This window comes from Dendropsophus ebraccatus, unplaced genomic scaffold, assembly GCF_027789765.1.
Source record: "Dendropsophus ebraccatus isolate aDenEbr1 unplaced genomic scaffold, aDenEbr1.pat pat_scaffold_750_ctg1, whole genome shotgun sequence".
NCBI classification, from domain to species: domain Eukaryota; kingdom Metazoa; phylum Chordata; class Amphibia; order Anura; family Hylidae; genus Dendropsophus; species Dendropsophus ebraccatus.
The window spans coordinates 23,348-36,838 of NW_027210349.1; the positions used below are offsets into that span (position 1 = coordinate 23,348).

General features: G+C 43.6%; 1 protein-coding gene across 1 annotated transcript in view; it reads right to left on the bottom strand.

Moving 5' to 3' along the window:
- The window catches only part of LOC138779388 (epidermal retinol dehydrogenase 2-like), a gene marked incomplete at its 3' end in the record, with an annotated part of 33,064 nt that extends 22,386 nt beyond the window's left edge, over nt 1-10,678 (bottom strand). The window contains exons 1-4 of the mRNA XM_069956598.1: nt 10,658-10,678; nt 4,748-5,093; nt 1,174-1,305; nt 116-215 (exon numbers count right to left, since the gene is read on the bottom strand). Coding sequence (XP_069812699.1) covers nt 116-215; nt 1,174-1,305; nt 4,748-5,068 — 553 coding nt within the window. The remainder of the gene's footprint in view (nt 1-115; nt 216-1,173; nt 1,306-4,747; nt 5,094-10,657) is intronic.
- Between the last annotated feature and the right edge of the window lie 2,813 nt (nt 10,679-13,491).

A 13,491-nucleotide genomic window follows, 5' to 3' on the forward strand; every position in this document is an offset into this window, starting at 1 on the left:
CCAGCAAGCCTTCCATTGGTGATCACAGTAGTGCAATCCCCAGTCTTCTAGTAGGGACTATGCCAGTGGTGACAAGCATACTTCACATTAACACCTTTTTTAGGCACTCTCTCACCTGCTAGTCCATTGACTCCGATAAGTCCAGCAGAACTTGCAATGCTCACAAGATGCCCATGGTTGGAGGCCATCATTGCAGGAAGGAAAGCTTTATAAGTCTGTAAGTAAGGAAACATTGATATATTTATGCGGTTCACGGAAGAAAAAGAGCGCTGCACCTCACACCTATGGCTGATACTGGTGCCCCTAGGCTAAATAAAAAACACATCAGAATTTTGTGTATGAATTGATCAAGCCATACTGCCCCATGTACCATCGTGCAGGTATCTGATACACATGGGTCCCTACACTAAGTCCACACCGTGCCAGTCAGTGGCCACCAACCCCGCAGGCGCGCACAGTGAGGGAACGGGGGCCATGGGATTGATATATTTATAGTATATGTAATGTACAGGAAGAGATTTACATAATTTATATCTACATAAAGCACTCATTTAATTTAACTATTAGGTAGAGCAGACTATAATATTATTTAAAGATAAAAGGGAATACATTAATGCTATCATGAGTTTTGCAAATTAATATATTATAAAAGTTATGATACACTGAGGCTGAATAATATTTTGGCTGCTCAACAGCAGCAAATACAGTAGGGAGTATTGTCTGTGTAGTGCTGCTGACTAATAAAACGTGTTCACTTCATCATTCCCAATGGATGTTTCCATGGAACACCGCATGAAAATCCTATAAATCTGAGCTGTTTTATTAAAGGAAAAACATAAAAGGCACAATGGATCATAGTAAAAAAAGAAAAAATGTTGTTGTGAAAAAACAAAAAGATTTATATTTTTAAGACCCCATGATTCCAAAATCTGAAAATGACAATTTTTAATTCTGTGACCTGAATTGTAGTTTGTTATTAACTGCAAAACTACAGACAATTTATGGACAAATATGCTGCGTTTTTTTGGAGGGAAAAATCAGTCATGATCTCTCATTTTGGACAACACCTTTAAAGAAAGGTCTAGGGATAAATATAAAAACAAGATGCTGCAACTATAGAAGTTGTGTGTGTTTTTGGTTACACATCATTAACATGCTAAAAACTGAAATTACCCAAAAATGTGCCATCGTGTTGACTTGCATGGTCTTTTCTATAAGGGCATCCGGAGAATCAATGAATTTCTTTCCAGTCACAATACCTGCATTGTTTATTAAGATGCTGATATCTCCAACTTCTTTTTTAACCTGATGGATTGAGAAATGAAATAAATTATAGGGTACCCAGAATATATGCAGATATAGTAATATATACTTAGGCTGCATCTATGTATGCTTCTATTTATGCTTAATGTCTATGTAATAAATATCATACCTACAAAAAGTTATCCCCTATCCACAGATCATCATAAGTTGATGGAGATCTGACCGCTGGAACCTTACTGATCCCAAGAATGATCCCTGGAATGGAGCACACCGCATGGACACAGCCAGTGCTCTGTTCATTCTGGGGCATTTCAAGCAGTTTGGAAGCCCCAATGAGAATGACTGGATGCATGTATGAGAGCTGGCCATACATGCATCTTGTGTTTCATTTATTTCAGGGGACACCACCTCTTTTCTTATGATTGATAGCAGTCAAAGTGGTCTGACCCCACAGATCAGCTTGTTTTTTCCCCTCCTATTTCGCTGATGGAGATCTGACTTCCCCTTTAAAGGAACTTCAAGCAGGGGCCCACAGCGGAATCCTCTTGAAATTGTCCACCCAGAATCTGTAGTGTGTACATACCCTTATAAATCTTACAAATCAACTGATGCCAGAAAGTTCCTGAGATTTGTGATTTACTTTTATTATAAAATCTCCAGTCTTCCAGTACTTATCAGCTGCTTTATGTCCTACAGGAAGTAGTGTTTCAATTCTAGTCTGACACAGTGCTCTCTGCTGCCAGCTCTGTCCATGTCAGAAGCGGTCCAGAGCAGAAGCAAATCCCCATAGAAAACCTCTCCTGTTCTCCAGACCGGAAAGAATACATCACTTCCTGTGGGACATACAGCAGCTGATAAGTACTAGAAGACTTGAGATTTTTTTTAATAGAAGTCAATTTAAAAAAAAACTCTGGCACAAGTTGATTTGAAAGAATTTTTTTGCTTAACTACTGCTTTAAAGAGGGCCTGTCACCACTTCTGGCCTGTTTGATTTAAAGGGGTTATCCAGAGCTACAAAAACATGGCCACTTTTCCCCCTACTGTTGTCTCCAGTTCAGGTGCAGTTTGCAATTAAGCTCCATTTACTTCAATGGAACTGAGTTTCAAAACCCCACCCAATCTGGAGACAAAAGTAGGGGGAAAGTGGCCATGTTTTTGTAGCGCTGGATAACCCCTTTAACAAATGCATGCTACACCCACGACATAACTTTGTAACATTTCTTACAGCTCTGTGCTGTAACTCTGCTATTCTTACTAGGAAATTGAACAGACTCAATAACCAACTAGATGTTACAATAGAAGGCGTGCTCCTACACAGTTTGACACTATCCAATCAGAGGTGACAGGCTGTGTAGGGACATGCACCCCAGTTGGATATTGGGTCATACATTTATAGTAAGAATAACAGAGGAAAGGTGCAACACAGATCTAAAAGAAAAGATGTTCCACATTTGTTATTTTATCGGGAACACTAGTATTTACTAAAACGTACAGGTGAGAAGTGGTGACGGGATCCCTTTAAGTTCCATTGCCAATAGTAGCATCTATGTATAATGGTAGTTTTAAAAAGGTGAAGCTCTATGTAAATACTAAATCACCATCTCTTTATAAAGAAAAATCGTAAAACACAAGGGAGAAGGGGGCTGCCAACTCATGATACATGGAACAACTGGCCAACAAATATATTCCACCCTTATAAATACAAAAATTATCTGTAGATGTTAATTGAACAATGAGCCTTATTTTCCCATGTCACAACTCGGAAAAAAAAAAGTTCTGTTAAGAGAGTTTTACGCAGATCGGTCTTTCTAGGAATCTGTAAGTTGTGCAGTCAACAACATCAAAGAGAGAGAAAAAAGGCCCAAGCCAAATCCATCAGACTCGCCAATTTTCTGTACGTCTGTGCAGAGCTACAGCCGGAGAACGCTGCCAGAGATCTAAATTGGGTTTCTGTCTGAAAATTACACACGTAACAAAACTGCAGTTATGTAAGACACTTTTGGAAAATTCCAATTAAATCCAAGTATCAAGCCAAGGACAGTGCTAAAACTGCAGCTAGACACCAGGCAGGGCAAAAAGAGGACACTGCTGAAACCAGACTCCTGTGTCTGCCACTGCCTGTGTGTGTATATATGTATATATATATATATATATATATATATATATATATATATATATATATGTGTGTGTGTGTGTGCCCGCCCAGTTTCTAGAGGCAGGCGGGCCGGGCGACCGCATGGGGCGCAGACAGCTAGGGGGCGCTGGTGGCATACCCCGGACTCCACTTAACTGCACGCACCCCCGGCCGCCCGCCCACTCTCTTGCCCTATCACCTGCCCCTCTGCCTGGCAAGACTGCCCTCCGCCCGCCCGTAGCTCCACCAGCGGACCGCCCACAGCTCCGCCCCCGGACCGCCAGTAGCACCGCCCCTGGACAGCTCCAAGCCAGCCGAGCACGCTGCGTCTGCAGACATCTTCTCCCTCCAGCAGCGCAATGACGTCATATCACTGAGTTTGCTGGAGAGAGATGTGGGTGGCATCGGCCTGCTCCTCGCAGGCTGGAGAAGAAGAGGAGAGAGGGACCCCTATGCCAGAATAAGGTGAGTATAATGTTTTTTTTTTGTGTGTGTGTGTATGTTTGGCAATGCAGGGGGAGCAGAGGGGATTATTACTATGGGGGGAGCACAGGGGGGATTTTTTTATGGGGACAGCACAGTGAGGGATATGACAATTGGGACAGCAGAGGGTCACCCAGCTTTGCCAGCATCCTGTATGTCAGTATAATGGAGGTCACACAGCTTTCCCAGCATCCTGTATGTCAGTATAATAGAGGTCACACAGCTCTCCCCTAATCCTGTATGTCAGTGTAATGGAGGTCACGCAGCTCTCCCAGTATCCTGTATGTCAGCGTAATGGAGGTCACACCTTGCAGACTTTACTGCACCAAGCAGCAGAATTACTATAGGCCTATAGGAGGGAAAAGGGAAGGAAGTTGCTGGATAAGTGCGGAGCCTGAGATGTTTGTCTGGCAGGTTCTGAAGAGACAAATTGTAGCTGCAAGAAGTCATCATGGTGGCCCCGTTGGAGAGGAAAAGGAAAATGGGGCCTCAAATCAAAGAAAACGTCACCTGTGAGTCCCTGTATGATGATTTTGTATTCGTTGAACATTATCTTTTAGGGGTCAGGATCAGAAAAACATGGCCACTTTCTTTCAGTAACACCACCTCTCTCTTCTCCAGTTTGGATGGAGTTTTGGAACTTAGTTTCCTTAAAGCGAATGGAGCTTAATTGCAAAACACCCAAACTGGAGACAAGAGTCGTGGGGTTTCTGGAAGAAAGTGGCCATGTTTTTTCTAATCCTGAATAACTCCTTTAAGTGTTTTTAAGTAGTTGTCATTTGTCAAATGTTTTATTCATTCATTTCTAGCATGTGCTCTTTTTGGAAAAGTTCCATGCTTGTCAAACAGTAAACACAAAGAACGCACCTGGTCTGCGACTTTGTAAACGTCTTCCCTCTTGCTGCAGTCACATGTGTACGTGTGTACCCGGACGGCACCGTTTTTCTTAGCCAGTCTGCTTGTTTCCTTATTGCCCTCTTCATTGATGTCCCACAAGACGAGAGTAGCACCAAGACGGGCAAACTCAAGTGCCATAAGACGTCCTATCCCACTCCCAGCTCCAGTAATAAGCACCAGTTCACCAGCAACATTCTTTCTACGAGACGGGATAATCCATAAGATGATAGACTCAAAGGTCAAATAGATCGTAAGCAGCAAGACTTTCAAGGTCTCCAAGAAAAAGTTCATGATGGAAAGTATTTGGAGGGAAGACCTATAAAAGAAGAAGAATAATTTGTTTACCACATAAAGAATAAAATGAAACGCATACATTAAAGTTAGAAATACACATTTGATAAGAGCTGGATGAATATGCCAATTTTGGTGGCACTGGTTAACCGTATAGATGTCTATCGGTGCCTCTCAACTATCTTCCAATGTCAAAGGACAAAGGAGAGATAGAGCATATCTTCTGGATTTAAACTGTCCAATCATTTTGTTCCCAGGAAAAAAAAAAAAAAGACATGGCTAGGGTTGTCTGGCAGCACATTTCTTGCCTCTCCCTATTGAAAGTACATGCATTTGAGGTCAACTTAAAGAGGCATACCCGTATCAACTAATAAAGTTATACTTGTAGATTTCATCAAGGTATATATTTTTACAAATACAGGTCTTACCTTGGTTTAAGAATAACTTAGATTGAAAGCGTTTTGCAAGAAGAGCTCACAGTTTTTAAAAATTGTGACTTGGTTTAAGAGCATTACTTTGGTGTATGACCTCCTTGTACTTCGTGGGAGGGCGAGTGGGGGAAGGACATGGTCTGCATAGCGGGGTATACAGTACTATACTCTGACCAAGGAAGTCTCACTCACCTTCCAAATCATAGCAGATCCACTTCAGGCTAGGGCTTACATGGGGGGACAGGACTATGGAGATAATCTCTCCATAGCTGTAACCCCTCTCTCCCTGGACATAGAGTGCTGCATTTATGTGCCCACATATGTCCTGCTCATTCCTTCATGCTCCCTGTAGTCTGTCAGCTCTTGTTTTTCCCATCTTCTCCTTTCCTGCTATAATGCGCCTGCACTCATATTTAGTTATACACACTGCTGCTATAATGTGCCTGCGCTTACACTCAGCCATTTACACTGCTGTATAGGAAAGTTTCTGTCACTGTCCACCTGCACAGCTCTGTGATTCTCACTTCCTAATTGGTCCATGCTGAACACATGCCCCTTCCGCACTGCTGTCATGTGACCACACAGACCTCTGACAGCAGCCCTGGTTCTCTATTCTAGCCTGTTGTTCTACATTACTGCATTATGGGGATCTGCAGCTTCATCCTATGTGTACAAACTGACGCTGTTTTTTTCAGGTGATTGGCTTAGCGGCCTGTCAGCTGAGACAGGCTGCTCTGAAGCTGGAGCACGCGGGACCCGGGGAGAAGCAAGCGCAGAAGGAGCCCTGCAGTCTGGATAGGTAATGTATTCTTCTTTGCTAATCGTCAGGGTTGGCCGCGCACTGCTATTACACGTAGCGATGTGCGGTTGGCGCCCGACAGTCATAGGTCAGAACCTATATCAACGATCAGCCGATGACATTGATCCGGTTCGGCTGATTGTTGTCTTTATTACACAGAACAATAATCGTCTGGATAGGGCTGATTTGGCCGATTATCGTTCCGTGTAATAGTACCCTTACGCATGGAAACATTAGAGATTTCAATCATTAAATTACAAGTTATACAAACTGAGGAAAACACACAGAGGACTTTCGGCGGATTCTGCCGCTCGTCCAAGCGCGCTCCTGCTTCCTCTCCACCTGTGCCATAGACTCCATTCTATGGTCAGGCAGATTACGCCGGCCACCCGAAGAATGAACTTGCACAGGCGTAAAGTGAAGTGGGAGCGTGCGGGGACGACTGGCGGAATCTGCTGCAAGTCCTTTGCATGTTTTCTTCAGTGTGCACATAGCCTAACATAATGCTGATAGCCTAGATAGCATTGTCATGCTGACAGGTTCCCTTTAAGGCCAGTTTTACACAAATGTAATACAGACATGTTTTCAGATGGGGTTTACCAACTGGACCTTAAAAAGTCAGTAAAGTACTGCTTCTCCATTTTTAACATGAACTTCTACTTTTAAGTCTCATACAAGAAAGGGTATTGGAATAAATAGAATCACATTAACGAGAACTAGAACAGGAAATTAAAGAATGATTAGACATTCGCTAACAGTCAGATTGCAACTGTGCATTTACCAGATCAGTGGGATAGTCCCAAAGAGTTTTGCCGATTTATTTAGGAACATAATAGAACTGGGGGCATAGAGTCTGCCTATAGTGTCTATAATACTGCATTCACATCAGAGGTATATGGTGGGATATCGGCAAAAGGAATTTCAATGTATATCACTGTGGGCCCACTCCCAGAGACTAGAGATGAGCGAACCTCGAGCATGCTGGAGTCCATCCGAACCCGAACTTTCGGCATTTGATTAGCAGTGGCTGCTGAAGTTGGATAAAGCCCAAAGGCTATGTGGAAATCATGGATATAGTCATTGGCTGTATCCATGTTTTCCAGACAACCTTAGAGCTTTATCCAAGTTCAGCAGCACCCGCTAATCAAATGCCGATAGTTCGGGTTCGGATGGACTCGAACCCAAACCCGGTTCGCTCATCTCTACCAGAGACATGTCAAATGTTTTCATCAGTCAGGGTCTAGGTGTTCAGAACCTCTTTGAACTCTAAAGTGCGTTGGGAGAAGCATGCTTTGGTTTGCCTCACTTCACAGATCACTGCGATCTCCGTCCTGATGTAGGAGACATGTTCTACTATAAGTCTATGGGACAACTAGATTGAGATTTCAGGGAGCTAGGGAGTGAAGCACCCAGCCATGTGCTTCTACTAGCTCATTCTAATGATCTGTGGGGGTCTGAATGCCAAGATGGATCAAAACACTTGCCAGGTCTAAACTGTTAAATGACAGGGATGTTACAAACTGACTATATATATATATATATATATATATATATATATATATATATATATATATATATATATATATATATATATATATTTTTTTTTTTTTTTAATTGATGCATTGGAAATATATTCCCATGTAACTGCCTTACTATTTTTGATGTATTATTTTGGTCTGTAAAGAGAGGTAGTCCTGTAAAAATGTGCATTTGCTTATTGACCATATTTCTGAACTTCCAGGCATGTTTGTGAGGTGTGAAGCAATCACATGGGATTGTGTTGTGCTGGATACACCCTTTGGGAAATACAATACACATGTAAACAGAATTACACACAATGCAGCCTAAAGTATGTGGGCACTCCTCCGGATTATACAGCTTATGTGTTTCAACTACACCCACTGAAAAAAAAATAAAAAGCATAAAAGAAAATACATACAATCTCCATACTCAAATACTGGTAGGAGGACGCCGTATCAACACGCTCAGCAACTTTAAACAAGGTACGGACATAGGATGTCACAAGCCAGGAATTTCTGATCTGCACTGGTCCCAAGTGAGCGATGTTAACTGTGAAATCGTTTAAGAAGACCAGCTCAGCCACCATGTGGGAGCCAATGCACAAAGCAAGATTGCTGAAGCATGTGGCATGTAAAAATAATCACATATAAGCACAAGAATTGGGTCAATGAGCTGCAACAAGTCTAAGGTCACCTTTGTGCAACGAAGTGGTGTAAAGCACGCCACTAGTGAACTCTGGAGCAGTGAAGACGTGTTATCTGGAGAAATGAATAGTAGTGGGAGTAGTATTGGGAGTAATAATAGTGGGAGTAGTAGTAGGAATAGAAATGGGAGTAGGAGTGGGAGTAGCAGCAGCAATAGTAGTGGTAGGAGCAGCAGGCATCTCCTGTGTGCCAGCTGTGGGGTCTCTGTGTGCAGACACTGCAGCGCTGGATCCAGCAGGAGGCACTCTGACCTGCAGCAAGAGCAGCTGCGACTTTGGGCCCGGTCACACATTATTTTCAAGCTGGAGGCCGCTGGTAACCGTACTGCCCAGCCCAGTGTGCTCTCCCTGCATTTTTTTAAAATTGAATTAGCAAATTTTGCATCAATTTTTAAGTCAAGGGCGAATTAAACAAATTTAATTATTCACCCAGTACTAGTATAAGGAGTTTTCCTGAACGACCACCATCAGATGATATTAGTGGAAATTGGGGGTCGGGTGTGATGGATCATGGCACAAACCCTCCGTTCTGGGAGAAATAAGCCACAGCCAGAGAGCTATGGCGGCCGCTTAACCCTCCCCATAGAGAACACCAGAATGCTCAGCCGTGCTGGTCGCCAGACAGGAGAGATAAGGGACAGATGAACAATTGTTTGCCCGTCAGTTATTGAAGGTGCATGGCCACCTTGACAGCCTCAAAGCAGTCCAAACTCCACAAGATTTCGGAATGTGATATCTAACATACTGACACTGGGCAAATGATTTGTAGGAGTGATTACAAAGTCTTCTTAAACACAAATGCCAGCGATACTTTAGGGTAAATATCCCCTCTTTTGTGAAGAAAGAATAACCCTTAAATTAAGGCCAGGCCACCAAGATAAGAAATCAGTATTCCAAAGTCTATGCGATAAGAAGCTTGGAAACTGTCACTTCTAAGGGCCGGATCACACGGTCAGACATTAGCTGTAAGAGATCGCCAATCTGCTAGAGCAGCGCTCGCTTACAGAGGCTATTACATGGCTTGATGATCGTGCGGCAAGGGCTGCACGGACATCGCTAGCAATTCCCTTTCTGTGTATATAGAAAATATATGTCTGATGTCTGACAGTCAGGACAGATTTCCTTCGGTAAAAGCTGATACAAACCCCAAACTGGTTGATCAAGGATCACACCCAAAGACGTCAGAATATAAATTACCATTAGCTACATGCTAATAGTATCAATATAGGAGCTTCATGCAGGAATCATGGCCATCTAGTTGATATCTGGTGGCAGATCCAGGGTGTTAGGGATAGCTGCTTTATATGCCAATCAGCATGTGGGTCACCTATAGAAATATTATAGATCCTTAGGGTGCGTTTACACAGAGATTTATCTGACAGATTTTTAAAGCCAAAGCCAGGAATGGATTTCAGATGAGGAGAAATCTCAGTCTTTCCTTTATGACCCGTTTCCTGTTTATAGTCTGTTCCTGGCTTTGGCTTCAAAAATCTGCCAGGTAAATCTATGTGTAAAGGCACCCTTACTTATGAAGTCAGCTGTTACCTATAGATCAGTGTTCCCCAACCTGCGGCTCTCCAGCTGTAGCAAACCACAACTCCTAGCATGTTTCCACAGTCAAAGGCTTTAAGGGCATGATGGGAGTTGTAGTTCTGCATCATGTACAGGTTGATGCACACAGCTGTAGACTACAGCTGAAAAACCCTTTAAGGCTATAGGGTAAGGTAAAAGTTTACAGTCACTATACAAGTTCACTTTCCAAAAAAGTTGCAAACAACCATGTATCTAGTGCCAAAGCAGTGTTAGGGTCCTGTAACTCACATCAGGTCAGTGATATAATAAATACACCTTAGCCAGAGCATTATAACCAGATAACAAGGTATAACCACTACTTATATAATGTTATAACAGTCCAGACAGCAAAATAATGCACGTACTCCATATAACCCTATCATTATGCGTTACTAAAGGGTGAACGAGGACTACAAGGGGTTAAAGCAGCGGTGCACTCACCAGTGACAGCAGAGAGAGGAGCACAAGAGCCCAGAGCACAGTGAGCCTATCACTACTGTGTAACCTCACTTCTCCAGACAAGCTGGGCGTACTGCGCAAGCGCAACAAAGACATTTACTAACCGCTGGCATCTTGCGTCCAATCCGGCGCGGGAAGTGACCAGCGCTTAAAGGGACCGAGCGGGGGGGCGTGACGGAGCATGCGCTGTAGGGCGGTGCTATCTAGAATTACCTTGCGGACACGACTGCAGGAGATACCTGGTGAGGGAGAAGAGGTAGATACACAGCCCAGGACAGAGTCCACACTGTGTCACGCTGCAGAGCCGCCTCCCTGTTAACTCCTGATGTGCCTGACTGAACGCACAGGGGGAATAAGCTTCTGTATGGAGATTCTTGCTGCCATGCCTGTTTAGTCTGATTTAGTGTTATAAAAATACATCTCAATAAAACCCACCCACATAAAATATTACAAAGAGTTGCCGACTATCAGTAAAACAGTCCTGATTCCTCAGTCTCAAAGTGGTGTGAGCACAGTTTTAACATATTGCTGCGGTATAGGAAAACCAGCTGTCAGTTGTGGCCGTTACTTGAGCCCGTCTCTGGAGTGACAGCCCACTCAGCCAATCACTGGCCACAGCCCTGGCCCGTCTCAGTCAGTGATTGGCTGAGCGGGCTTTCAATCCCAAGACGAGCTTGTCTCAGAAGTAATGGCGGCTACAGAGAGGGGGACACCGGTGACTGCATCAGGACATCAGGGGAGCGTGGAGAGGCACCGTGTTTCCCCGAAAATAAGACATCCTTTGAAAATAAGGTCTTCCCCCTAAAAAGGCTGCAGGTAACTTTGGAGGCCACGTCCAGGCCACAGGTCCCGCTGTGGTCACGTCGGAGGTCACGTTCCAACAGCACGTCCCGCTGCTGATGCGCTGTTGGTCCCATGGTGAGTATTCTGGAGAGGGTTTGGGGAGGTCTGGGAAGATGTCTTATTTCTCTCCCTCCAGCTGTGGGGAGAGAAATAAGACATCCCCTAAAATAAGACATAAGACAAGACCATCTCCAAAGACCTGAATGTTCCTGTGTCTACCGTGCGCAGTGTCATCAAGAAGTGTAAAGCCCATGGCACTGTGGCTAACCTCCCTAGATGTGGACAGAAAAGAAACATTGATGAGAGATTTCAACAAGAGATTGTGCGGATGGTGGGAAAAGATCTAGTTCTAGCTGCCCTGCAGTCCAAGGGTACTACAGTGTCAACCCGTGTTATCCGTCAGCGTCTAAAGGAAAAGGGACTCTATGGTAGGATACCCAGGAAGACCCAACTTCTGACCCAGAGACATAAAAAAGCCAGGATGAAGTTTGCCAAAACTTAGCTGTGAAAGCCAAAAACCTTTTGGAAGAATGTTCTCTGGTCGGATGAGACAAAATAGAGCTTTTTGGGAAAAGGCATCAACATACAGTTTACAGTGAAAAAAAAAAGAGAAAAAGAGGCCTTCAAAGAAAAGAACACAATCCCTACAGTCAAACATGTCTGAGGTTCCCTGATGTTTTGGGGTTCCTTTGCTGCCTCTGGCACTGGACTACTTGACTGTGTGCATGGCATTATGAAGTCTGAAGACTACCAACAAATTTTGCAGCATAATGTAGGACCCAGTGTGAGAAAGCTGGGTCTCCCTCAGAGGCCATGGGTCTTCCAGCAGGACAATGACCCAAACCACACATCAAAAAGCACTAGAAGATGGTTTGAGAGAAAGCACTGGAGACTTCTAAAGTGGCCAGCAATGAGTCCAGACCTGAATCCCATAGAACACCTGTGGAGAGATCTCAAAATGGCAGAGGAGGTGCCCTTTAAATCTCAGGGGCCTGGAGCAATTTGCCAAAGAAGAACGGTCTAAAATTCCAGCAGAGCATTGTAAGGAACTCATTGATGGTTACCGGAAGCGGTTGTTCGCAGTTATTTTGTCTAAAGGTTGTGCTACCAAGTATTAGGCTGAAGGTGCAGATAATATAATTACCAAAGCATTTGTGATTGAATCATTTTCTGGAAGAAATTGAGTATTATCTGACAGAATTGCAGGGGTGCCGATACTTTTGTCCAGCACTGTATATATATATATATATATATATATATATATATACATATATATATATTTCATATATGTAGTGTCCCATTACGGTTGGTCCACTAAATTCTTATACCACCTGGGCAAAGTATCTCTTTCAGATATCGCACAAAGGGGATGAAGATGTTATTTGAGTTTTCCCCACTCACTCTTCTTTTATATTGTATGGGTATATGAGCACAGCTGAAGGGAATGGGTTAACTGGTTGTACTGTTTATTTACTGATTCTGTCCAATCACAGATGCAGATGCCACACATGGCTCTTAGAAAACTTCACTTCTCTCTCTCTTCTCCATACAGCCCCACCAATGGGAGGTTAAACCCGGTCACCCCTAGACCTGGTCACCAGGGATCCTTCTCCATTATTCTTAGGACAGTTACCACAGCAAAGAACTGGTCCCCAGTAAGACAAAGAGCGGGAAAGCTGAAGTATCTTACTGATTTGCCCACTGCTATCCTGGGAAGTCTTGGAAAGTCTGTTACACCCAGTTGCAAAGGTCTAGGGCTCGTATTACCCAACCTGGCACTCTCTGATCTGGGTGGGCAGAAAGTGTTCAGATTCCTAGATATCTATATGTGAGTACGAGCATTGTTCTTCTACACTCACTTGTACACTAATCCCGGCAGAGTACAGTACTGCATTAGACTAGGCTCCCAAGACAGTCCCTATCCCTACACTAAACCAGGTCAACTTTCTTCACGTTACTACACTACAGTCACCTGCACCTGTCCAGTCTACTATTTTGTTGTTTCTGTATTGCACTGAAGTTTTTCAAGTCACTTTTGGTTAAGCGCTGGACTCCGTCCTATTTTTGACCCCATGCTCACATTCTATTAGGTCCT